Raw genomic sequence first — 22,833 nt, 5'->3', positions numbered from 1 at the left:
GCAGAGAAAGGAACCTGAGCCATGGGAAGGTGAGCTCCTGCCCTGCTAACCCCGTAACATGCATGTTAAAATAAAATTTCTAATCACCACTACCATAATTTGATTACCTGTAAAGGTGTCAAGCATTCACAGATTATATTGGTCAGAGATTTTAGCTGCAAGTGTCAGAAGCCCAAACTTAAAGTAGTTTAGACAGAGAGGGGAATTTATTGGTTCAATGACCAAACTGTAGAAATGACAGGGATGGATCATGGTCTTGGATACAACTGGAACCAGGGCCTCTTTGCCTCCCCTCATATCTCTGCTTGTCCCTGCCTGTGAGCTTCAGTTGCTCCTTTCCTTCAGTTTTGTCACTGGGGAAGGGATAAGGCCCCCTGCAAATTCCTCAGATGAGGGAGGACTTTCTTCCAGCCCAAAGGTTGGCTCAGAGGAAGGAAGTTTCCTGTCCCTGGGGAATGAGGGAATGAAGAAGAGAGGATGATCCCTTTCCAGAGAGTAGGGAATGGGACTCAGGGGATGAGGATTCCATCCCCAGAAACGAGGGCAGGGATTCTCCAACACACAGCTTAGCTTTCATTAACCCAACAAGCAGATATGGGAAGACCTGTGATGTGCAGAATGATGTGCTAGACACTGTGGTAGGGCTGGGAAGTAACAGTTCTGTCCTGAGACCTTGCATTTTATTGCAAATATTGGGGACATGAGTCACCAAAAGAGAGGGACCTACTATGGGACATTCAGCAGAGTCTAGGGGCGTCAGGGAAGGCTTCCAGGAAGCAATCATGTCCACTTCAAAACCAGATGGATAAACAAGAGTCATCCAGGTTTGGGGGGTTTGAGGGAAGTAGGGGGCAGTGGAGTGGGGTGGGGAGTGGAATGAACATTCCAGCCAGAAAGGACAGCTCTAAACTACAAAATCAATCAATGTGTGAGGGCTTCAAAGAAAGCCAAGGTAAGGGGGAGTCAGGCTGGTGCACTGGCGCTAGAGGACATTGTGAGCAGAATGAGGGCTTGGATTTGACCCCGGGGGCAATGGAGAGCCGTAATAGGTCTAAGGAGAGCACTTCTGAGTTCTCAATTCTGAGATCCCTTTTTGGGCTCCCTGCAGAGGATGTGTCAGAGGCGAGAGGTACACTTCACACACCCGTGGGGAGAACTTTTGAAGCAGTTTTGCTGTCAGCTTTAGAAGCTTATACCTAAAAAGTAATTAGAGACAACACTTCAAAGAACCCCCCTGGCATGGAGTAGTTACAGAATTTGGGGACAGGTGATCCTTGTGTGAAGCAAAGATCTGGTGGCCCTTGAAGTGGATGACCTGAGGATGGGCATGTTCCCCATAGTGGGGAATTGGGGAAAGGTATTCCCAGGGACCTTCTCTCATCCTGCATGGGCTTTCTCTGGGTCTTCACTCTCGCATCTGTAGGACCTACCAAGATTTGGGTGGAGGAGGCTGGGGGCTGGGTGGGAAAGCTGTCCAATCCACCTCAGGTGAGCTGCAGGGGCAGAAAGCTTCTCTCTTCTGTTCTAGAAAGGATCCTGTGTTGGTTTTCCCACAGTGTGAAGGCCCAAGGCTGAATCTGCTGAGGGTCAGGTCTGTGGCCAGTTCTAGAATGAGTCTAGGTAGTTTACCTGGTGAAGAAAAGGAGGAGAGGAGATGGGGAGGTTGAGAGAGAGTGTGGAGGTCACTCGGTTACTCCTGATCTCCTGATCCTGACATTCATCACATACACACACTCTGTGCCAAGGGTGCTGGGGACCAAAGGGTCACACTGGGAGGTGGTGGGCAGGGAAACTGAGCTGGGGAACTGGGGGAGGGGAGAGGCAGGCTGGGCCCTGAAGGTACGGGGCAGGGTTGTGTGGCCAAGTCAGGATAGAGGGATCTGGGCTGCAGCGACCCTCCCCCTCCGTAGCCTGGCCTGGCTTCCACCACAATCCTACTGGCCCCTGGGCACTCCGGCTGTGGGTCTCAGCTCTCCGAAGCCTCTTTCTCTCAGCTCTGTTCCTCCTCTGTCTGTCCCTGTCCTTGTCTCTCTGAGACCGCCCCTCTGTGTGTGTGTCTCCCTGTCCGTGCCCTGTTTTGTCTCATCTCTCTCCTGATCTCCATCTCAGTCCTTGTTTCCATCCATGTCTCACCCCGGGGTCTTCTCTGTCTCCATGCCTGCCTCACTCTCTTTCTTGGTCCCCCTCTTATCCTTGTCTCCTCTGTCTCTGCCTTGTCCCCATCTCCATCCCTGCCTTTCTCTTGCACGCGCTTCAGCTTTGTCTATATCTCTGTCCCTGTGGGCCCACTTGCCCCTGTCTCCAATCTCTCTCGCGTCCCTGTCTCAGCCTTGCCTCCATCTGTGTACCTGTATCTCTCTTGTCTCTTTCTCCATCACTGTTTCTGTCCCTTTCTCCCCCTGTGTCCTCTCTTCATCCACGTCCCCATCTCAGGCTCCGTCTCTTCCTCGTCCGTGTCTCCATCCCCCTCCTGGACCGCCTCCGTGGTCCCCGGCGGGATAGGACCTCGCTGGGGGCGGGGCCGAGGGGCTGGATCAGAATAACTCGGTTATCAGGACGAATTGAATTAACTTCTTCACCGGAGCGCCGCCAGGCCTGTCTCCCCTCCCTTCTGCGGGGCCGCAGGTGGGGAGGCCGAGGAAACGGGTTGGGACCCTCCAGCCTGGCACTGTGCGTAGAGAGCGAAGGTCTGATCGGGATTGGGGCGGGATGAGGACTGTAGGGATGGGGCCCCACACTGCCCCGCCCTGCACCTCGGGAGCCCAGGGAGGGCTGCGGGTACCCTTTGGAGTGGGGGTCTGGGGTAGCTGGGGGTGGGGCCTGGGCTGTCCAGGCCCCGCCCCGCGGAGCTTGCCCGCCCCGCCCCCTCCGCGGGGTCCTGAGCGTTAAAAGGCGCGCGGGCCGGGCCGGGCTGCACTTGCATTGCACCCGGGCGGAGGGCGGCCGCGACGGGGCGGGCGGACTCGCGGGCGCTCAGAGCCGGCCTCGGGTCCTCGGCGCCAGGCGCTCGAACCCTCATCCCGACCCCCACCCGGCCGGGGACCCCGACCCCGACCCGGCCCGGCCCGGACCCCGACCCCGACCCCCGGGCCGATGGACTACTCCTACCTCAATTCGTACGACTCGTGCGTGGCGGCCATGGAGGCGTCCGCCTACGGCGACTTTGGCGCCTGCAGCCAGCCCGGCGGCTTCCAATACAGCCCCCTGCGACCCGCCTTCCCCGCGGCTGGTCCGCCCTGCCCCGCGCTCGGCTCCTCCAACTGCGCGCTCGGCGCTCTACGCGACCACCAGCCAGCGCCTTACTCGGCAGGTGAGCCCAGCCCCGGCCCAACCCTCCATCCAAATCCTGCGGAAACCCCAGCCCCTGCCCTATTTGGCAAGTGATTGCGACTGTCCCCCACAGCCGCCACCATCCTTGCCCTCCAACACCCGAGGGATCCCCAGCCTCCCTGTAAGACGGGCCTCCCGTAGGCAGAGTTGAGCCCCACCCTCTCATCTTTCCCCTTCTCGTGCTCTTCGGGTCAGGGAAATAGATCCCTGGCCCAGCCCCAGGCCCCTCACCAGGTCCTCCCTTCCCCACCTGCAAAGACTGACCACCAAATCTCTCCATCTCCGTATCCTTGGAAGATGCTCCCGGCTCAGTCCAATCAGATCTCCATCCTTATCCCCACCCCACTTCATGTCTGACCCCAACAAGGGCTCCTGCCGCAGCTGAGCTGCCCAGATGGAAACCTTCCTAGAGCCCCAGCACCATCAAGCTCCTCCTGCCCAGTTTTGGACCCATCCTGCCTGTGCCCAGACCCTCTTGCACCACGGAAACCTCCTCCCTTGCTGGACGAAAAGAGTGTCCAGGTCATTAAGCCACTTTCATTCCCCCTTTCCCCCTGGAGACTCTCCCAGCTAGAGTCCTACAGAACCCAGAAGCAGTCTCCCAGTACCTCCAAGCCTCTTGATTTAAGTCCCAATCTGAACCCTCAACCTCATGGAGCCTCTCCAGCCATCCCCATCTCTCCAGTTAGAGTCCAGGCTGCCCCACCCAATCTCCTTATCTCCTTCCTTCCTGGGAAGACCACTGGGACCCAAATAGAATATTGGGGCCTGGGGGGTGGGAAGGGATGGTGAGAGGGGGACCTGGATTTGGAGAAATGAGAAAGAGCAAGGTGGAGCCAAAAACTGGAACGGTGATGGGGAGATTGGGTACTCTGGGCCAGATGAGGATGTGGACTGGGGAGATAGGGTCAGAAATGGGGATATGGGCCCCACAGAGATGGAGAAATGAGAACAGGTATAGAGAGGTGTGAGCAAAGATGGGAAGATTGGGGGCCCTGGAAGAAATGGGGACCCAGGGTTGGGGAGATGGAGATAATAACTATGTGATGGGGACAGGAATTATGGGAGATGGGGACCAAGGAAGATTAGCAACAGAGATGAGGAAGATGGGGCTAGAAATGGAGTGTTGCAGACAAGGATTAGGGGGAGATAGAGAACTAGGGATGTAGGACAAAGATGAAGGATATTGGGGACTCCTGAAGAATATGGAGACTTAAGCAAGGGTTGGAGACAGGGATGAGGAGATATTGTCAGAAACAGTGTGGGGCAGCGGGGACTGGGATGGGGTAAAAGAGAGACAAGGATGGGAAGAGAATGAGGGAGAGCAGTGGGGCTGGCTGTGGGGGAGTTGGGTCACAGAGAGAGGTGCCTGGAAGGAAGAAGAAGGGCAAAGAGAAGGTAAAGGAACCTGGGTGGGGGAAAATAAGCACCCTTTTCAATGGGCACAAAGAAAAGAATGGTCCAGAAGGGAAAGCTGAAGAGAGATGTGGATGGAGAAAGATGAGGACGAGGAGAGGACACCTGGAGGAGAATGGGTTGTGAGATGGGGCTGAGGAAATGAGGCCTGGGAGGAGAAGGATGGCAAGGTAGAGCGGGCCAAGTCCCTACATGGCAGAAAGTACATGGCAGGGCTCACAGTGGACCCAGGCCAGGGAGTCTCAGTCGCCCAGGCGGGGTCCAGAACTGGTTACTAGGAAGACTCATGATGATGATGAGACCTGGCAGTCAAGGCTAGGGTAGACAGAGCAGGACCTGAAACCAAGCGGGCAGGCTGACCCAGGTAGAAGCACACCAAAGCAGAGGTCGCAGGCGCAGGTGGACTGGAGGGAGGTGAGGGAACACGGGGAGGACCGAGGACAGGTCAGCGGTCTTGACCTGAGGATCAGATCCTGATTCCCTCGCTGCTGCTCTTGGGCCCCAGGTCTCCCTGCGCCCTGTCCGCCTTCACTCCTGCCGGCTCCACTGAGCGACAGGGAAGACGCTCAGTTCGAGACTGAGCGAAGGAAGCCGAGGGGCCGGGTCAGGGGCGGGGGACCGCGAGCGATCTCAGGGGCCGGACACAGCGGGCTGAGCTCGGCCCCTCACGCCTCCACCCTCGTCGCTCCCCCCTCCTGCACACACCCCTAGTGCCCTACAAGTTTTTCCCGGAGCCGTCGGGCCTGCACGAGAAGCGCAAGCAGCGGCGCATCCGCACCACGTTCACCAGCGCGCAGCTCAAGGAGCTGGAGCGGGTCTTCGCAGAGACTCACTACCCCGACATTTACACACGCGAGGAGCTGGCGCTCAAGATCGACCTCACTGAGGCTCGCGTGCAGGTGCGTGTTTGCGTGTGTGTGCGGGAGTGTGCGCGTGGAGGAGGGTGGGAGGTTAGTGCCCGGATACCTGGGGGCCGCGGGACAGAGGGGCCTCACTCGGGTGGCAGGCAGGTGCAGCTTGGAGGCGGAAAGCTGGGGCCAGGGGCCAGGGCTTGGTCTGGGGGTGGTTGGGCAGGAGAGGATGGGCAACCCCGGGAGGCGACGGGGCCAAGACTTGGCAGACCTGAGGCCCTCGGGAGAACTGAATTCTTCAGCCCCACGATTTCCCCCTGGGTCTCCTTAGTAGGGCCAGGCATGTAGAGGGATGCTTGGGAATTCTGGAAGGAGGCCGAGTGGGTAGAGTGGGAGCGAGGCAGACGAATCCGGGAAAGCCAGCGAGCGCCCCCATGTCCCCTCCCTAGCTCCGCTGCTGTGAATTCTCTGAGCCCGAAACGCAGGGCTCTGGGCCGGCTCAGGGCTCAGGAGGGCCCGCCCAGGTGGACTCTGTTGTCTGTCTTACAAATCCAAGTACAGATGTCCAGCTGGTCCGCCTTCCCTGGAGACCCTGAACAAAAGGTTTCCCCTAGTGCCCGAACACGTTCTCCACCGCCCTGAGACACTCCAGGTGGAAATTCGTGGAGCTTCTTGTAGGAAGGAATTGGGGGCAGGGCTTTGGGTGATGAGGGAGCGAAGGCGGGGTCCCCTCCAGGAGACCAAGAACACTGGAGGCAGCGGGGTCGGCGAGTGAGCCGATCCCAAGGGGAAGACCTGGAGGAAGGGGCAAGCGGAGGCGAGGAGGTGAGCAGAGAGGCGAGGAGGGCTACGAGCCTAGTGGTGGAGGGCCCGGGGGGCCGACGCTCAGAAAGCTGGTGATAATCCTGATCCGGCCCCTTCCCGACTGAGGGCTCACCCGCGTCTTGCGGCCTCGGCCTGACCGGCCCCTGTGCCCGCAGGTCTGGTTCCAGAACCGCCGGGCCAAGTTCCGCAAACAGGAGCGTGCGGCCAGCGCCAAGGGTGCGGCGGGCGCGGCGGGAGCCAAAAAGGGCGAGGCGCGCTGCTCGTCCGAGGACGACGACTCCAAGGAGTCCACGTGCAGCCCCACGCCCGACAGCACCGCGTCGCTGCCGCCGCCGCCGCCTGCCCCCGGCCTGGCCAGCCCGCGTCTGAGCCCCAGCCCGCTGCCTGCCGCCCTGGGCTCCGGGCCCGGCCCTGGCCCCGGGCCACAGCCGCTCAAGGGCCCATTGTGGGCGGGCGTGGCGGGCGGCGGGGGCGGCGGGCCGGGCGCGGGCGCGGCGGAGCTGCTTAAGGCCTGGCAGCCGGCGGAACCCGGGCCCGGGCCCTTCTCCGGGGTTCTGTCCTCCTTCCACCGGAAGCCGGGCCCGGCCCTGAAGACCAATCTCTTCTAGCCGCTGGACTCTGGAGGCTCCGGGCCTGCCCCCAGAGACGCCCCTGCCCCTCCAGGACCTGACAGAGTCCCTCCCTATTTGGGCGCCCGCCTGGAAGTGCCCATCTGTCCCCACCCCCTACCGTGTCTGACCCCTAGGTGTGCCCCCCCCCCAGCTTTGGAGACCAAGTCAGGGCCTCTCGTCCTCACCTGCCCTACCCAGCAGAGCGGGGTACTCTTCACTGGGACCTCCCCCCTTCCAGCTTGGCTTTCTTTGGAACCCGGATCAAATAACTGTGCTGGAACGTGAGGGTACTCAAGTGCAGTAACAGCCTGGCTCCCTCCCCTGGCTCTGCAGCTGGCTGGGTCACTCCTCACCTTAGCGACCAGCCTGCTGCCCCAGAACCTCGGGCCCACCGGTACTCGTCCTTGTTGGGATAATAAGCCACCTGAAGGGTCGCACTGCCAATTTATCCCCTCCCATTCCCAGCCGGTCTGGCGCAGAGGTTAGGCCTGTTCAGAGCAGTGGGGCTGGCCAGGGCATCGGGACAGAGGGGTTTCCTCTTTCCTGATTATTATTTTTTGGGGGAAGGGTTGTTGTTGTTCTTTTCCTTTGAAAAACTTGTAATTTATTGAGGTGAGTTTTGCTCAATCCAAATAAAACTTAATTTATTGAAGACATCACGCTGGCAACCCTTCTGAGTAGCCAGGATGGGGATAGGCTGCCTGCAAGAACCCGACCCGCTTGCAACCAGCAAGGAACGCACTGCAGCCCCACATCCGCAACCGAAGGTGGTATAGACCAGGAGACAGTGAGAACTAAGCAAACTAGCACTTTATGGGCCAGATCCTTCTCCCCACCCCACGAGCCCCAATAACATTAAAGTGCCCGCCCTCCCTAAACCCACGCAGAAAAGCTTAAATAAACCCCAGCCCGGTCCTTGGGCTATTCCTTCATTTCCGGACGGACACCCCCATAGTGGGGGCTGGGAGAGGTCCTAGCTGAGCCCCTCCCCCTGTGGTTCAGGCCAGGTGGAAGGCAGCAGAAACAGCGGTTAAAGTGTGGACCCAGGCATAGCCAAATGGACGACCCTACGGGCACCCCTGGGGCTGGGAGTAGGGGTCCTGAAAAGGAGGTCAGCCCCAGAACAACCAAAGTCCTTGGTAATCATGGCAACTGACCTCTGGAGCCCTGGGGCAGGTGAGGGGCAGGATGTCCTAATTAGGGCATTCCAAATGACTGGGCAGTGGGGAACGCAGATCCCCAATAAATAGCCAGAGAGGTACTGCCCCACCCCTCATAACTTTTCGACTTCGGGGCTGTGGCTGGGCCTTAGTGGAGGGGTAGGGGTGCCGAGTTCCCAGCTTCGCAGTGCCCCCGCTATCACTTGCTGAGCTGCAGGGTGTCCAAAAGGAGGCGCTTGTGAGCCGGGTCCTGCACCCCAGCCTCCTCCAGGTCCTCCTCGGTGATGTCGCTGTAGGGGTAAGAGAGGCTGGGAGGTTGGCGAAGTGGTCTCGAGGGCCCGTTGCTCCGCCCCCGGGGCCAGCCCCACCCCATCCGCCTGCAGCCCCGCCCCCACCTGAGAAACTCCAGGTCGTCCCAGCCATTGTGCACCAGGCCCTCCTCATAGCGCTCCAAACCGATGGCCCGCAGCCAGGCGCCCATGCCCGCCTCGCCCAGCCCGCTGGCCCGCCCGCCCTGCGGGCACGGAGCCTGAGGGAATAGGGCATGTCAGGGGGAGCACTGGGGGTACCCACACAGAGAAGCACCCGCAGGCAGCCACATTCTACTACATGCTTTAGGGGAAGAGGCAAGAACTGGGGCTGATGCAGGTGTCCCCCCCAACTCCCCAGTGCCCAGCTCAGGGCAGAAGGGACACCACTGAGTGTTGAATGGTGAAGTAAAAGGCTACCACTGTCCATGGGCAAGCACACACCTCAGGTACACACAGATAGCCACCCCTGGTCCACACACCTCCTCTGCCAGGTCCTCCTGGATGCTCTCTCGGATGCGAGGCGGAGGGAAGCTGAGAGGCCGGCCATAGTCCGAGGGCAGTCCCCGGGGCAGCTGCAGCTCCAGGGGGCCTGGCAGAAGTACCGAGCGGCCAGGCCCAGCAGGGGCATAGTCCACCTCACTCAGCGTCTTGGCCATCTGCAGCACGGAGCAGGAGCGGTCGTCCCCACTGGCTACCTCCCCCAGGAAAGTGCTGGTAGGTGAGGGGCCTGGGGGCAGCGGGGGTCTTGGATGGGCCTTGGGAGGTGGTGGGCCACGGGCCTCACCCCCGCTGCGGCCCCGGACCACTGGCCCTGGCAGAGGATCCAGGCTGGGGGGCAGGAAGATGGCCGAGTCTGGCAGTGGTGGGGGTGGAAAGTCTGGAGGGGGCAGTGTGCCCCCAGACTCCTCATCTGATGAGCTGCCCTCTCCCACACGGGGGGGCCGGTGGCGCCCAAGCTGTGGAACAGGCACTGTGATGGCCACTTTGTTCTTGGTGGCCGGCGGGACAGGGGCCCTGGCAGGCGAGGGTGGCTCCGGGGGCAGCAGCTGGTGGGGGACCCCTTCAAGGACGTAGTAGGCAGGGTTATTGAAGCTGTTCTTGGGTGGGGGGGCTGCCACCCCTTCCGGCTCTGGAGCCCCCTCTGCCTTCAACCTGGGTTTGGGAGCAGGATAATGAAGTCAGGACCCAGATACCAAAGTGAAGGCAATGGGTGCAGTGGAAGGAGAACTGGACTGGGGAGTCAGGACGGTGGGCCACCGGTCCTACAACTGCATGTGACCTTGAGCACATCACTTTCCCTCGCTGGCCCTTGCTGTCTTCACCTCTAAAATCCAGGAGACACGATCACTGAATAGATAATCCCTGAACTTCCTTGCCTGACTTGCTAAGATTCTCAGATCTTTCTTTCATGACTTTGTGAAACCTGAGCTTAAATCAGGGAAAACAGGTGCCAGAAGGCAGGGCAATAAAGACTTTAATGCGAATGACCAGCCAGATCTTGTGAAAGCCTCTGGAGGCATCTGAGGCCAATCTACTGAGGAGTCTCACCCAGGGATTCAGGTTAGTTTTACTCAAGCCTGAAGATAAAACCAAGGTGACTGATAATAGGTGAAGGTGAGTGAAAAAGCACCATACCGCAGCTAGGAGCTTTTATTTAAGTTCAAGCGACACTTGGATATAATTAGAAAGTAAGCCTCACTTTCCCCGAGTATGAGCCACAGAACACTAGTTCCCCAGGGTATTAATAGTTACTGTGTGGAAAAGAAGTTTCCTGGCCCATTAAGTTTGGGAAACTATATTCAACAGAGTTGAAAAAGGGTTTCCTTCCTGTTCACATGCTCAGAGCTTTTGCGAATACTAATGTGCACTGGGACTGTCTAAGAAAAGAATCTAGCCGGAACCATTTCCCAAACTCATTTGACCACAGACCCGTTTCCAATGGGGCATCTTGTAGGACATGTTCCATAGAATGCACCGAAGGAAATCCCATGCTGAGGCCAAACAGAAAGCTCCCTCCTTACATGGAGGGAACTGTTGCAGAAAACAACTTCTAATTCTATTTTTTAAGGCAGAATCGGGAGGAGAGAATGACTGTGCTCCCGTGGACTCAGGGAGGTCTGGCTGGCCCGAGTGGCCATAGGTATGGAGCCCCAGCGCCCCCAGCCATGGGGCTTGAGATCACTCAAGCAGCAAATGGTCCCCAGGCTGGCCCTGAGAGCCGAGCATAGCAACAGATGAAGTGGGGGGTTTAACAGCTTCCTTCTCTCACCTGGAGGTCAAGGGCTCCTCCCGGGGGGCAGATCGAGGTGGGGCTGGAGGCCTCCCAGTTGGTGGTGGTTTCTCTGGTTCTTCGAATAACTTGGACAGTGGGCAGGAGGCCTCTGCGGGGGCTGGTTTGCGGTTCCCTGACCTGCCAGGGGTGTACAGGGGTGAGATGAGGTAGAGGCTGGCCCAAAGCCCCCAGGCACCCCTTCACGGGACCCCCGGCACAGTCCCAGCTCACCTGGGATCCTGGCTGCCTCGAGACACAGAAGGGACTTTGCTCTTTGCTCCTGCCTCATCCTTATCAATGCTGATCCACTCTGGGGGAGGAAGAGAAAGAAGACTCAGAGGGGACCTGGGGTTCTGGACCATAGATACCCACTGGGCCTACCAGGCCTTTTCCAGCTACTCCTCAATGCAGGCCCACTTCCAGCCATGGCTGCATAATTTCCAAATATTTCAGGGATTCTAACAAGCCCTCCCCCCACCCCGGTCCACCCCTCCTAGACCTGCCCACACCACCCATCTTATGCCCCATATCCCTCCCAATGGAGCCCCCACCGTAGAGTCGCTCACGGGTGCCCAGGCGCTCTGTGGGCACCCGCACCTTCATGGAACCACGGATGTTGCCTGTCTCCTCGCCGCGGTGGGACAGGAAGGTCAGGAACTGCTGGGCCGTGCTGCCAATCATGGACTTGAGTGCCACCACACACTCCCCTGAGGGAAGATGGGGCAGACCGGCACATTGCCAAACCTTTCTAGAGCTCTGCTTGGCTTTCCGTGCCTTTGGCACCCCTCTGCGCCCTCACCATAGGATTCGTAGCCATCCATGGACTTGACCGTGAGCAGGAGGTGCTGGTCCTGCAGGTACTCGATATCAGCCAGAATTGGCTTGAGCTGGGGAGCAGAGAGGCCCAGTGAAGAACAAAGCCCCAAGGACCCCCTCCTGCCCCTGACACCACTCACCCCTACCCTCAGACTGGTCCATGCTCACTCCCGCTTAAGGAAAGATCCCAAGCCTTAATGTAGAAGACACAGCCCCGCATGGGCCTTTCATAACATTTAACAGCATTGTCATTCATCTTCTACATCCTCAATGGCCAACACAGGACCTGACATTTAGCAAGGGCTCGAAAAGTATTTATGAACGGATGAATGAACCTGCAACTTGGTCCCTCACCCTTACTCATGCCCAGCCCCACTACGCACACGCACACGCACACTCTCGCGTGCACGAACCACACGCGCTCCGCCACGCCTCTCCCTGTGCCCTCACCTACAGGCCCAGGCCCGGCCAAAAGCCTCACCGTGGGGAGCTGGCGTGAAGACCACTGCACCTTGAGGAAGTTGATGTTGTCACTGCTCTGGGCATCATTCTCGAAGCTCTTCTTGTACTCTGGGGAGAGGGAGGGGGATACCCAACTGAGTGCCGCCTCCTGGCTTCCCTTCCCCCTATCCTGGGGGCCGACCGCTCTGGGCACCTCGGGCTCCCCAGCCCTCTTGGCCACACCCAGCCCCGGGCCTGCCTCTGACCCTCCAGGCAGGTGGAATAGAACTCAATGAAGAACTTGGTGCGGCTGGCTGTCTTCACAATGGCCTCGATGCTCTCAAACTCAATGTAGGCCTGGTCCGAAGTCTTTGAGAGCCCTGAGGGGCAAAGGGAGGAAGGCAGTCAGGAGGGCTGCGAGGGTGGCAGGAGGAACGGGACAGACACTGAACCCTGGGACAGGAAATCAGGGCCCCTGGCAGAGGAGGAGGGACGGCCAGGAGGGGCCTCCCCAATCCCAAGCAACCAATGGGGAGACCCCAAAGCCCAGGCCCTGGACCAGGCAGACAACCCAAGGATGAGAGACCACGTAGGAAGGGGGCTGGGGGACCAGAAGCCCTGCAGGGACTGCCTGCCAACGACCCCCCACACTACCAGGCACACTCGGGGGTACACACGTGGCTCCAGGCAAATACAGATACGTGTGTGTGTTTACGTTCACAGACACACACACACGCACGGGCACGCACCTTTCACGGTGCCCCGGGCACACAGCTTCACACAGTACATGTTCAGAAACAGTCTTGCACATACATGTCCACACCCAAACACACACACACACAGATACAGTCAAACCTATGTACATCCCAGGCCACCCACGGGCACATCCAGAACAGTCACCTTTCTTGGAGATGAACTGAGAGGTAACTCCAACCTCAAATGTCCCGAACACGGGGGAGTGGTCGCTGGTGACGATGTCATCAGTGCAACCTGGAGTAGGAATGGGAGCTCAGGGGCAAGCTCTTTCCTCTCAGCTCCCACTTCCCAAAGCTAGGGCAGGATCGGACGGTGGCCGCCCAGGACTGCCCATCACCCTGTCCAGGAGACTCTGACCGTAGGAATTGCAGATGATGTGGGTCTCAGGGTACGACTTCCAGAGAATCCGGTCACACCACGAAGGCACATTGGTCCGGACCTGGGGCAGGCGATGTCAGCATGGTCAGGGCCAACAGCTGCATGAGCCCCACTGCAGAGCTGATGAGGCCCTACACTCCCACCACCCCAGGCCCCAGCACCCATCTTCCTTCTTGGGTCCTCACAACACCCAGGATCACCCACCCCTAAGGCCTTAGAGGGGCCACCGAAGCTGGAGTAGTAACTGCCCAGACCTTGACCAGACATGCACTCTTGCTTCACTGCAGCCCAGAGGAATCTCCCAAGGCCCCCCCTGCCCGTTCCCCTCGCTCACCCCAGTTGGCTTCTGCTTGTGCCAGGCATACGTGTCCCGGGAGCCCCGCTCGTAGCGGTAAGTGGGAGGGAAGGAGATCTCTTCCTCACCTAGGGAAGGCAGGGAACAAGCAGGGCTCAGGGCCCTGAACACCCAGGCATACCAGAAAGGCCCCAGCCCTCGGAGACCTGCCGGGCCCACACTCACTGAACCGAAGGAAGACCTTGTGCTTCTCGCGTTCCAAATTAAGCTGGTCCACCCTGAGCAGGGGCTCAAACTCCTTCCTGCTGATGTAGTTCAGGATCTCCTGCAGTGTAGACACAAGGGCTGGCTACTCCCTCTTGAGCCAGAGCCAGAGGTGGGAGCCCAACTGGCCCCCAGCCCAGCTTCCCTCACAGCCACCCAGTGGCCCTGTTCGCACCTGGATATCCATGTCCAGGCGGTAGTTGAGGTCTCCAAACCAGAAGAGGTGAGTGAAACGCAGAGAGATGTCAAAGGCACTGAGCTGCCGATCGCCCAGCGAGAGCAGCCGCAGGATGTCCAGGTAGTTCTGGTTCCGCCTGGGGGGCGGGGTGGGGGGCCCAGGGTCAGGGGCCAGGGACTGGCAGGAAGGTAAGAAGTCTCTGGGGTCAGGGATAGGGTGCGGATCAGGGTCCCTGGGGACAGAGGAAAGAACTGGGAACAAGATCGAGGTAGAGCAGTCTTGAGTTGGGACAAGGGAGAAGGCGGTCTCTGGGGACAGGGATGCAGGAGGGTCATGGACTGGGATATGGGAAAGGGGATAGGTCTGAGGGGAATGGGGAATGAGGGTAAAGACTTGGAAAGGTGCCCCCTCACCGGGCGGTTTTCTCATTTCCTGAGGTGAGGTGGCAATTCACAAAGCCAAATGAGGTGCCATTGAACATGAAGGAGACTCCCACAGCTCCCTTGTTTCCTGTCAGGGCAAGCAAGAGAGGAAGGCCTGCGTCACCTCTGGAGGGCTCCCAACTCTCCCCTCTGCCCCTCGAAGCAGTGGTGGGAAGATCCTCCCACTGCCCCCCCACCCCACCCCAGACGCTATGAGGCAGGCAGGCCTCTGAACGCATCCCCCCTTCCCAGGGGGCCACACGGCACACGCAGTCCATCTGGGTGGCCTGAGTCTCTGCATGTGTGAATAAAGCCCCTGGAGATCACAGGGGATCCCAAAAGTGGAGCTGAAAGGACCTGCACATTCTGAGCAGAATCTCTGCTGAGGGAACGCTGGGCCACAAACCAAGAGGCCACCACGTACTAGCTGTGTGACCTTGGACAGGTCACTCAGCGACTCTGGGCCTCAGTGTTTTTTGGGTTTTTTTGAGGTTTATCATCTATGTAATGGAGATAATAATCCTGGCCCTGCCTTCCTGGTGGTGCTAGAAGACATTTAGAACATGAATATGCTTTACAGAGTTCAAAGTTCTATATTTGAGAAAGCTGAGACCACCCAAAAAGGGGAGACTACGGGCTGGAGAGGAAGCAGGAGGTGTGGACAGAGAGACCCTGCCCACCCTACTCACCCAGGGTGTTGGCGATGCCAGTCTTCACGCTGGACGTACTGACATGGCTGATTCGGTTCTCGTGCTCTGGCTTGACCAAAACAGCTACCTTGATGTTCCACAGTGACTGCATGGCAATCTGGGTAGAGGGTTCGGGGTCACCCCTGCCCTGGGCTGGGGCACTGTCCACATTCCGCCCCCCCAACACCCCTGCCTATACTATAGACTGTGCTGTCAGTCACAGGATAGAAAGGTCTGCTACCCCTTTTTCCTGAAGGGCCAGAGAGAAACATAGCATGTTCCCACAGCACGAAGGACTCGTTAGATCTCCTAAAGGATATGCCCGGGGGCCAGAGGGAAAGCCAGTCAAGTTGTGCTCCCCAGGGTCTCCCATAAGGTCAAGCAGGATAGTCTGGGGTGGTGTCTGAGGAGAGGGGGACTGGACAAGACGACCCCCCCCTTACCGGGCGATAATCCAGATCTGTGAGCTCCTTGAGGCCCCCGCGTAGCAGGTCCAGCCACTCGCGGTCGCCCACTGAGTTCTCCTGGGTCCCAAAAACATAGATGTCATGGGGTATGGTCACTGTGACCTCATCCAGGGTTTTCCCGAGACCCTTCGATGTGAACCAAGATGTCACGTTTTTCGGAGGTGGCACACTTCCTGGAGGAGAAGGGGATGGGGGGCAGTCAGGCCCCTGACCTGGGGCTATTCCCCTCTCCCCGCCCAGCCCCAACCTGGGCCTGACCCATGTTCCAGGTGCCTATGAAGACAGAGATCATGTCGGGCTCATCTTGCTTGGAGTGCTTGTTCTTCATGAGTTGCAGTAGCTGGCAGAAGGCCTCCCGCTTCTGGGGGGACAACAGCCAGTTAGGGGAGGTCCCTGGGAGGTGGCAGGTCCCACAAGGCGAGGGTCATGCCTGTCTGGTCCCCCATTCAAGCATATCACAGGTGCTCAATAACTGTTCACTGAATGGACCCTTTGACGCCACCCTCAGGCCACCCATTCTCAATACATATACTCTCTGCCCTGTCAGACCCACCCCTGCCAGGAGGGACAACCCACCTACATCACGTGCCTCCTCTCTTCCCACCCCACAGGGACCCCTACGGCCCCCAGGGCCTAGCCCAGCAGGATGCTCACCCGGGCACTGACAAAGATGAAGTCCTTGCGCTGTGTCCGATCCTTCTCCTTCTCAAACACGACACCCAGTTTGTTCTGGACACGCTGGGACTTAATGAGCTGGCGGACTAGGGAATGGAAGACAGTCTCACTGGCCCGGGCACTGAGGCCTGGAGGCCGCCCTGCCCGCTGCCCCAGGTCAGGCCCCGGCTCACTGCGGTCATGTGTGAAGGTCGTCCAGTCCTCCTGCGAGTCCCGCTGTCTCCGCAGCAGCACCAGCCGCCCGCCCTCCACATCCACGCTCAGCGTGAACTTCTGCGACTTCCCGATCTTGGTCAGGTCGCCCAGAGTTACATCCAGCTTCACCTGCAGGTCATGGGGGAGTGGGGGGGCGGCTGCTGGAAAGACCTCGGGCAGGGGACACCCCCTTCACCTCCAACGGCCCTTTGCCCCAGAAGGCCCCACCTGACACCCCTTCGTACCTCAAAGGCCTGCACGGGGATGGTCTTGGCCTTACGTATGGATGGCTGCAGCGGAGCCGGCGGGGCTGTGGAGCTCATGTCCTGCAGGGCCTTCAGGGCCTGGAGCAGGGAAGGGCAGGCAGGGTCAGGGGACATGCGGAGAGCTGGGGCCAGGAGGGGCACGGCTGATGCTGGGGTCAATGCTAAACTGTAGACTCAGGGTGGAGACCAGTTAGGCTAGTGCAAACAGTCAGGGACCGGCAGGTGAGGTTGGAGGTCGGGAGTCAGGCTACCTTCTTCTGGATGCCCGACAGGAAGTCCTTTAACACGGACAGCTTCAGCACCAGGCTCTCCAGCTCCTGCTCCCCAGTCTGCGGCGGAGTCTGCACAGAGCAAGGATGAGGCTTGCACGGGAGGCCAGCAAGCAGGAGGTCCCCCAGCCGGCCCCAGACACGAGCCCGTTCCCCACAGGCCTCCCCGTAATCCCACCTGCTGCTGCAGAAGGCGGGTCACCATGGGAGAGCTCTGCTGGTCAAACACCTTGGACAGGATCTCCAGGCCCGACAGGACCTTGTCCACCTCACTAGGGGAGACAACTGGTCAGAATGCCCCCTCCCCACCCCAAGGACAGGGCGGGGGGCTGAGTGGGTAGCTTCAGCCTCCACCGTGAGGATACAAGGCTTCGGGTGAGGAAAAGTCAGGAAACAACAGCTGGATCCCTGTTCAGGGCCAGAGATCAGAGGTACGGACATTTGTGCAACAAGGGGGCAGGCGAGGAGAGGCTGCACGCACAGGGCTGGGCGGCCCGGGTACCTGTGCAGCCTCCGGCATGAGGTGGCGAGGGTGCGGGTAAGGTGGGGCAGGTTGCTGGCTCCGCCGCGCACAGCCTCCAGGTCCAGTCCGTAGCTACCCTTCAGGTACTCGTGCGAGACAGTGCTCAGCCCATTGGGAGCACTTCAGGGAGGGGTTGAGAAGTCAGTGAAGAACCTGCTGACCCTGTCCCAGCACTCCCACCCTATCCCTGGAGGAGATGGGACTGGTAGCGATCAGAGCACCACGGATCAGGGTGGCTGCCTCTGCGGGTGGAGTGGGAGGGCTTGGAAGGTCTCTCCTCCTTTGATGAGGATACCGTTCTCAGAGGAGAAAGGGAATTCTGGCTCCGTGTAGGGGGGCTGCGCTCTTACCTCTCAGCAGCTGGAGTTGTGGGAGTCTCAGGGGCTGCTGGGGGGCTGCTGGGCCCCGTGGGGGCAGAAACACTGGTGGAGCCAGAACGCGGGGGCAGCGGGGGCTTCTCATCCTCGCCATCTGTGGACAGGAGTCAGTGGGCCTCCCCTCCCCAGTGAAGTATAGATACTCCCACGGAAGTGGGGGAAAGGGCCCTGGCATCATGGTCAGGAGCAGGGGGCTCCGGGGGAGGCAGGCTGAGGAGGCGGGAGGGGAAGCAGCAGGTGGCGTCTGGGAGGGGGCAGGGAGGCAGAGCGGGCAGCACCTGAGACATCACGGTCGTCAGGGGGCTCTGGCTCGCGCTCCCGCTCCACAGGCAGCAGCAGGGCGCACACAAGGCCCTGGCTGGGCTGCGCGTACAGGCCGATGAGCTCGCCCAGGGTCTGGAAACGGCGCACGGGCACGCCCTGCGAGGTCTGAGAACCAGCACGGGTGGCAGAAGGGTCAGCCAACTGATCCCAAGCCACAGGATGGAACCAAGGCCAGGGCTCAGGGTCCAGGCTCCTACCTGCACGGCCAGGAAGTCTTCTCCATCAGGTAGAATTCGATATGTATGCACGTGCTTCTGATACCTGATGACAAAGCAAGGGTCAGAATCTGTCGCCCTCTGGCTGGGGTCTAAGCCCCAAGGCATGCCTTCCTCCTGCTACAGGGCTCAGCCCTCAGCTCCCTCAGCTTGGTTTTCCTAAAACCTTTGCTCAGGCCGCACAGGGTTAATGAGGAGCCCAGTCCACTTGTATCCTGCTAGTGTTGCCAACAAGAGCAGGAATGACCGGCCTCCCCCCGCCACCCACCCCCCGCCACCCTTCCACCCAGACCTACATAGGCTCCACACCCACCACTGGGCCCGGGAAGCAACAGGCAGCTCTTCTGTGGCCTCCACAGCTGTCTAAACAGCCCCTCTGGGCTGTGGTACCAGCTCTGGCCCCCTGCCAGAGTAAGCGTCCTCAGAAGCCTGGTTAACCTCTGTTTGCACACACAGGGGACGTGCTCACACACGTGTGCGCCTGCTGTCTGTATTTACGTTGGTGTCTGGCTCTGCTGGAGTCGGCTGTGTCGGGGCCGTTTTGTTAGGAAGTATGCGGGTACCCCGGCTTTCTCCCCGCTTCCCCAGACACCAGGACATTGGGATGCCCCAAGGGGGCCCCCTATGGGAGACCTAGGCCTCTAAGAGCCCCAAACCGAGGAGGGTGCTGACAGATGGCAGCAACAGCTGAGCAGGTGACAGCTGAGCCTGGCCTGGGCAGTGCAGGCCACACTCAGTGGGGATGGAAGCCTCCTTCTGCAGCCAAACCTCAGGTAGGCTTGCTCAAGGGAGCCCCCCCCCACCGGCCCATGTGTGTGCTGGGCACCAGAGAGGACCAAATGCCCGCCTGAGGGGACCCTACACCTTGGCCACAGTCCATCCCCTCCGCTCAGGTAGGCCCCCTTCCGAGCTCTCGCAGCTGCTGACGGGGCAACGTTCCGTGCAGGTGTCTGTGTGGGCACCACGCAGTGGGCTGCATTTACAACAATAGCATCCCATTAACTGAGCCGTGTCTGTAGGACACCCTACAGATGTGATCTCATTTAATCCTCACATTGTGATACAGATATTCTCCAGAAGAGGAAACAGGCTCAAAGAGGGAAAGCAATTTGACTCCGGTCGCGGGGTAAGTGAAAGGCAGCGCTGGGACTTAAAGCCAGGGCAGAGGCCAGTGGCTGTCAGAGCAGGGGTGTGTCCCGAAATGTCACCCACGGACATATGGGTATGTAGACGGGGAAGCAAGTATGTTTCTGATTACCTACCCCCAGGCTTCTATCCCATTTCTGACCTGTCCCCCCACCCCCCGCCGCCCCCCACCCCGGGCTCTTAAGATTCAAGGAGTAGCCAGAGTCAGCTGGCAAAGCCGAAACCCCCGACGCAGACAGACCCTCACTCCACCCATCTCCTCCCCTAGCTATGGAGCCAGGACTCTCCCCTCCTGGGACAATAATGTTCCTCCCCCAGACACAGGCCCAGCTGTCCCCCTCCCACTCAACAGCTGACCCAGCACCTGCCTCCCTCCCCTCCCTAATTAGGGGGTATGCCCCAGAGGGGGGCTGGGAGGCAGGACTCTAGGATAGTCATCTGCCAAAGCAGTTCCTTGTTAGTCTCTCCTGGGCGTCAGACTTGGACCATGAGCTGAGACTTAGGGGACCCCCTCCTCTTCAGGTCCACTGCCCAGGTCAGAGCTTCTCAATCCCAGCACCACTCACGTTTTGGACTGCACAGTTCTTTGTTGTGAGGGACTGTCCTATGCACTGCAGGATGTTTAGCGGCATCTCTATGGCTTTTACCCACTAGATGCCAGCAGCACTATCCCAGCTGTGACAACCAAAAATGTCTCCACACATCGCCAATGTCCCGGAGGGGTAAAATCAACCCCAAATGAGAACTACTGGCCCAGGCCAATGCGCCCCCAAAGAAGTGAAAAGAGCAGAAGCATAAGGGACAGAAATATAGGGATTTGGGAGGGTTCAGGGCTAAGGGGGAATATAATCAGATCCTAATGCCCACAGCAGTCCACCTAGTATAGACAATGGGGCATAGGAGACAGCTCAGGGAGATGACTCCAAACCCACCAAACTCACCCAGAAGCACTGCCACACACAGCTGATGGCTACAGAGGCAGGACCAGACCCACTCAGAGAGCTGCCAAGTCTAACCCACATTCAGCACCCATAGCTCAGGGCTAGGGCGGCCAGGATACCCAGGACCAGGGCACAGGCGCACGCTCATTGATTTATGAAATAATGACGTGGCCCCATATAGCTTTGCCTCCCCCATCCTTCTCAACACCACCCTGCCCCCCAGCCCCAGACATCTACAGCCACACAGGTCCCAACCTCAGTCCTGGGGGCATAGAAAGGACCCCTAAGGAAGCTGCTGGGCGTCCTCACAGATCCACTGGTCTCTCTGGCCCCAACCCCCTCCGTGCCTACTGCTCAGACACCCCATCCCTGTATAAACAGAACTACACACAACCCTGGAACGCACATCCACACATCCTCACCCCTCCTGCCCCTTCTGCCTGAGGGTACCTGAGGGGGTCTGCCAGAGACTCCCTGCATTTTCCCCCCTTACAGCCACCCTGGCTAACAGGACCCCACATACTCTGCCCTCGACGCCCCAGAAAGTGTCCCCCGAGACACAGCAGGAAGGAAGTGCCCCCTGCATCCTTCCTCAGCCCAGGCTTAAAGCCAAAGCCCCCACTGTTGGGGGCGCTGGCGTCCCACTGTCCCAGGCCCTCCGCACACACGCAAGGAACCTGGGGCCGCGCCCCCGCCCGCAGGGAGCCCCAGCCCCACTCACAGGACGCAGAGCGCGAAGGCTCCCGCCACGCTCTCGCTGTCTCGGACCAGGAAGCTGCCATCGCGGCCTGCCCGGGCCAGCAGCTCCTCGGCGGCAGCTCGGCTCAGGTCGCGGTGGTACCAGGCGGGGGCCGGGCTGCCCAGCGCGCCCCCGGGCCCCGCACTCCCCGGGCCCGGCGCCCCGCACGCCGAGGCCATAGCGCGCGCAGGGCTCAGCGCCGCCCGCGCCCACCGCCCCGCGCCATCCGCCCCGGGACGCTCGGGGCCGAGGCTGGGGCCGGGCCCGGGGCCTGAGGATCCACGGACCGGACCGAGCCGGGGGCCGGGGGCTCCGCGCTCCGCCGCGCAGGCCGCCTGGTTCGCCGCACCGCCGCCGCTGCCGCCGCCTGCAGCGCCGGCCTCAACTTGAAGAGAAAGAAAAGTTTGTTCAGAGGCGGCGGGGGAGGGGCAGGAGCACAGCAAAGAGCCGGGCGGCCGGCCCCCTCCCCCTCCGCTCGGCCCACGGCCCGACCGTCCCTACCCCCACCCTCTTCCCCGTGGGGATGATGGCCCCCGCATTCCCGCAGGACGCGGGACCCCCCCAAACCCACAATGATCCTGCCCCGCCATCACCACTCCTAGGAGATCCAGAACCCCCCCCCAACAACGAAGGTCAAGTTGCCCCTACCCTTCTCCTGGACGTTTTGGGATCCCGGCCCCCTCTCCGGAGAGTTAGCCCCCTCCGAAAATCGCAACGATATGATCCCCAATTCCCATAAACGTCTAATCCCACCCCAAATCTTTTCCATTCACCTCCCTTGCAGCCTCAAAGGGTCGGGTCGAATCCTCAAAACCCGCGAGGGATCCAAGATGAACCTCTTCCCTGTCCTCGTTACCCGAGCGGCCCGACTCTCAACCCCCGTGAAATCCAGGCCCCTCTTCGACCTGAACCCTCAAACTGCACTGGGTCCAGCCCCCTACAAATCCCGCGGGGGGAAATCCCCTCCATAGAAACCTGATCTCCCACAAACCCTCAGACAAGGTCCAGTGTCCTCGATTCCCCACGCACGTCCCTGGCAGCCCCTCGCAGCCGGGGCAAAGCCCTTCCCCCCCTCCCGGCCAAGTTCCCTGGCACCATCCCCCATACCCGGAGGCCCGGGCCTTGAGGGGTTCAGCAGCCCGAGATCAGGCGCCCCCCACTCCGCCACTGCCCTTCTAGAAGAAAGTTCCCTCAAACCCCTGGGCTCCCGACTTCTCCCCAGAGACGCAGCCGCCGCGCGCAGACCCCCACCTCCTGGGCCGCTCCGAAGCCCCCTTCCCGGGGGAAGCGGCCCTTGACTCTCAGCGGCCACTTAAGATGGCCATCCTCTGCCGCCGCACCCCCCCTCGCCTTCCGCCCCGCCCGCCGCTCCGCCCCCGCAGCTCTCGGCCGAGCCGGGGGTAGCACCCGCGCCCCGCCTTCCCCGGCCCCCCGTCTCGATCCCGGAGCCACTGACCCGCCGAGTGACCTCGGGCAAGTCACGACACCCCTCCGCGCCTCGCCTTCCCGCTCTGCAGAGTGGGGGCAGTGTTATGAGGGCAGACTCAATGGGACTGTGCTTGTAAAGCTCTCCGCACGGGGCCTGGCATCCAGTAAGCCTCCAGAACAGCGGCTATTTTTATTATTAATTAAGGAGTAACGAAGGTGACAGCTGTGTAAACTGTAAAGCGCGGCGCCAGGA

General features: G+C 60.1%; 2 protein-coding genes across 4 annotated transcripts; one reads left to right on the top strand and one right to left on the bottom strand.

Annotated features, from left to right (window-relative positions):
* On the top strand, positions 1-7,687 carry PHOX2A (paired like homeobox 2A). Of its 2 annotated transcripts, XM_078058510.1 has the most exons (4): positions 1-29; positions 2,434-3,310; positions 5,458-5,645; positions 6,578-7,687. In XM_078058510.1, exons 2-4 carry the CDS (start codon positions 3,094-3,096, stop codon positions 7,028-7,030), a joined length of 858 nt encoding a protein of 285 aa, XP_077914636.1. In that variant the 5' UTR covers positions 1-29; positions 2,434-3,093; the 3' UTR covers positions 7,031-7,687. The 2 variants fall into 2 exon arrangements, with proteins under 2 accessions (XP_077914636.1, XP_035975327.1); XM_036119434.2 differs by lacking the exon at positions 1-29 and having other exon boundaries at positions 1,819-3,310.
* INPPL1 (inositol polyphosphate phosphatase like 1) lies at positions 7,651-22,502 on the bottom strand. 2 transcript variants are annotated; one of them, XM_036119432.2, is made up of 29 exons: positions 22,404-22,502; positions 21,135-21,537; positions 18,309-18,372; positions 18,066-18,216; positions 17,761-17,881; positions 17,390-17,530; positions 17,066-17,159; positions 16,870-16,959; positions 16,598-16,696; positions 16,331-16,481; positions 16,137-16,243; positions 15,741-15,843; positions 15,459-15,655; positions 15,016-15,133; positions 14,318-14,414; positions 13,902-14,040; positions 13,688-13,787; positions 13,502-13,590; positions 13,147-13,228; positions 12,934-13,023; positions 12,300-12,413; positions 12,074-12,162; positions 11,576-11,663; positions 11,328-11,483; positions 11,008-11,086; positions 10,774-10,914; positions 8,984-9,656; positions 8,589-8,722; positions 7,651-8,483 (listed from the first exon to the last, which is right to left on the bottom strand). In XM_036119432.2, exons 2-29 carry the CDS (start codon positions 21,329-21,331, stop codon positions 8,393-8,395), a joined length of 3,795 nt encoding a protein of 1,264 aa, XP_035975325.1. In that variant the 5' UTR covers positions 21,332-21,537; positions 22,404-22,502; the 3' UTR covers positions 7,651-8,392. The 2 variants fall into 2 exon arrangements, with proteins under 2 accessions (XP_035975325.1, XP_035975326.1); XM_036119433.2 differs by lacking the exon at positions 8,589-8,722.
* Positions 22,503-22,833: the final 331 nt, after the last annotated feature.

This window comes from Halichoerus grypus, chromosome 11, assembly GCF_964656455.1.
Source record: "Halichoerus grypus chromosome 11, mHalGry1.hap1.1, whole genome shotgun sequence".
Taxonomy (NCBI): domain Eukaryota; kingdom Metazoa; phylum Chordata; class Mammalia; order Carnivora; family Phocidae; genus Halichoerus; species Halichoerus grypus.
The sequence above is the reverse complement of the archived record's forward strand: the minus strand, read 5'-3'. Positions and strand labels throughout refer to the sequence as shown.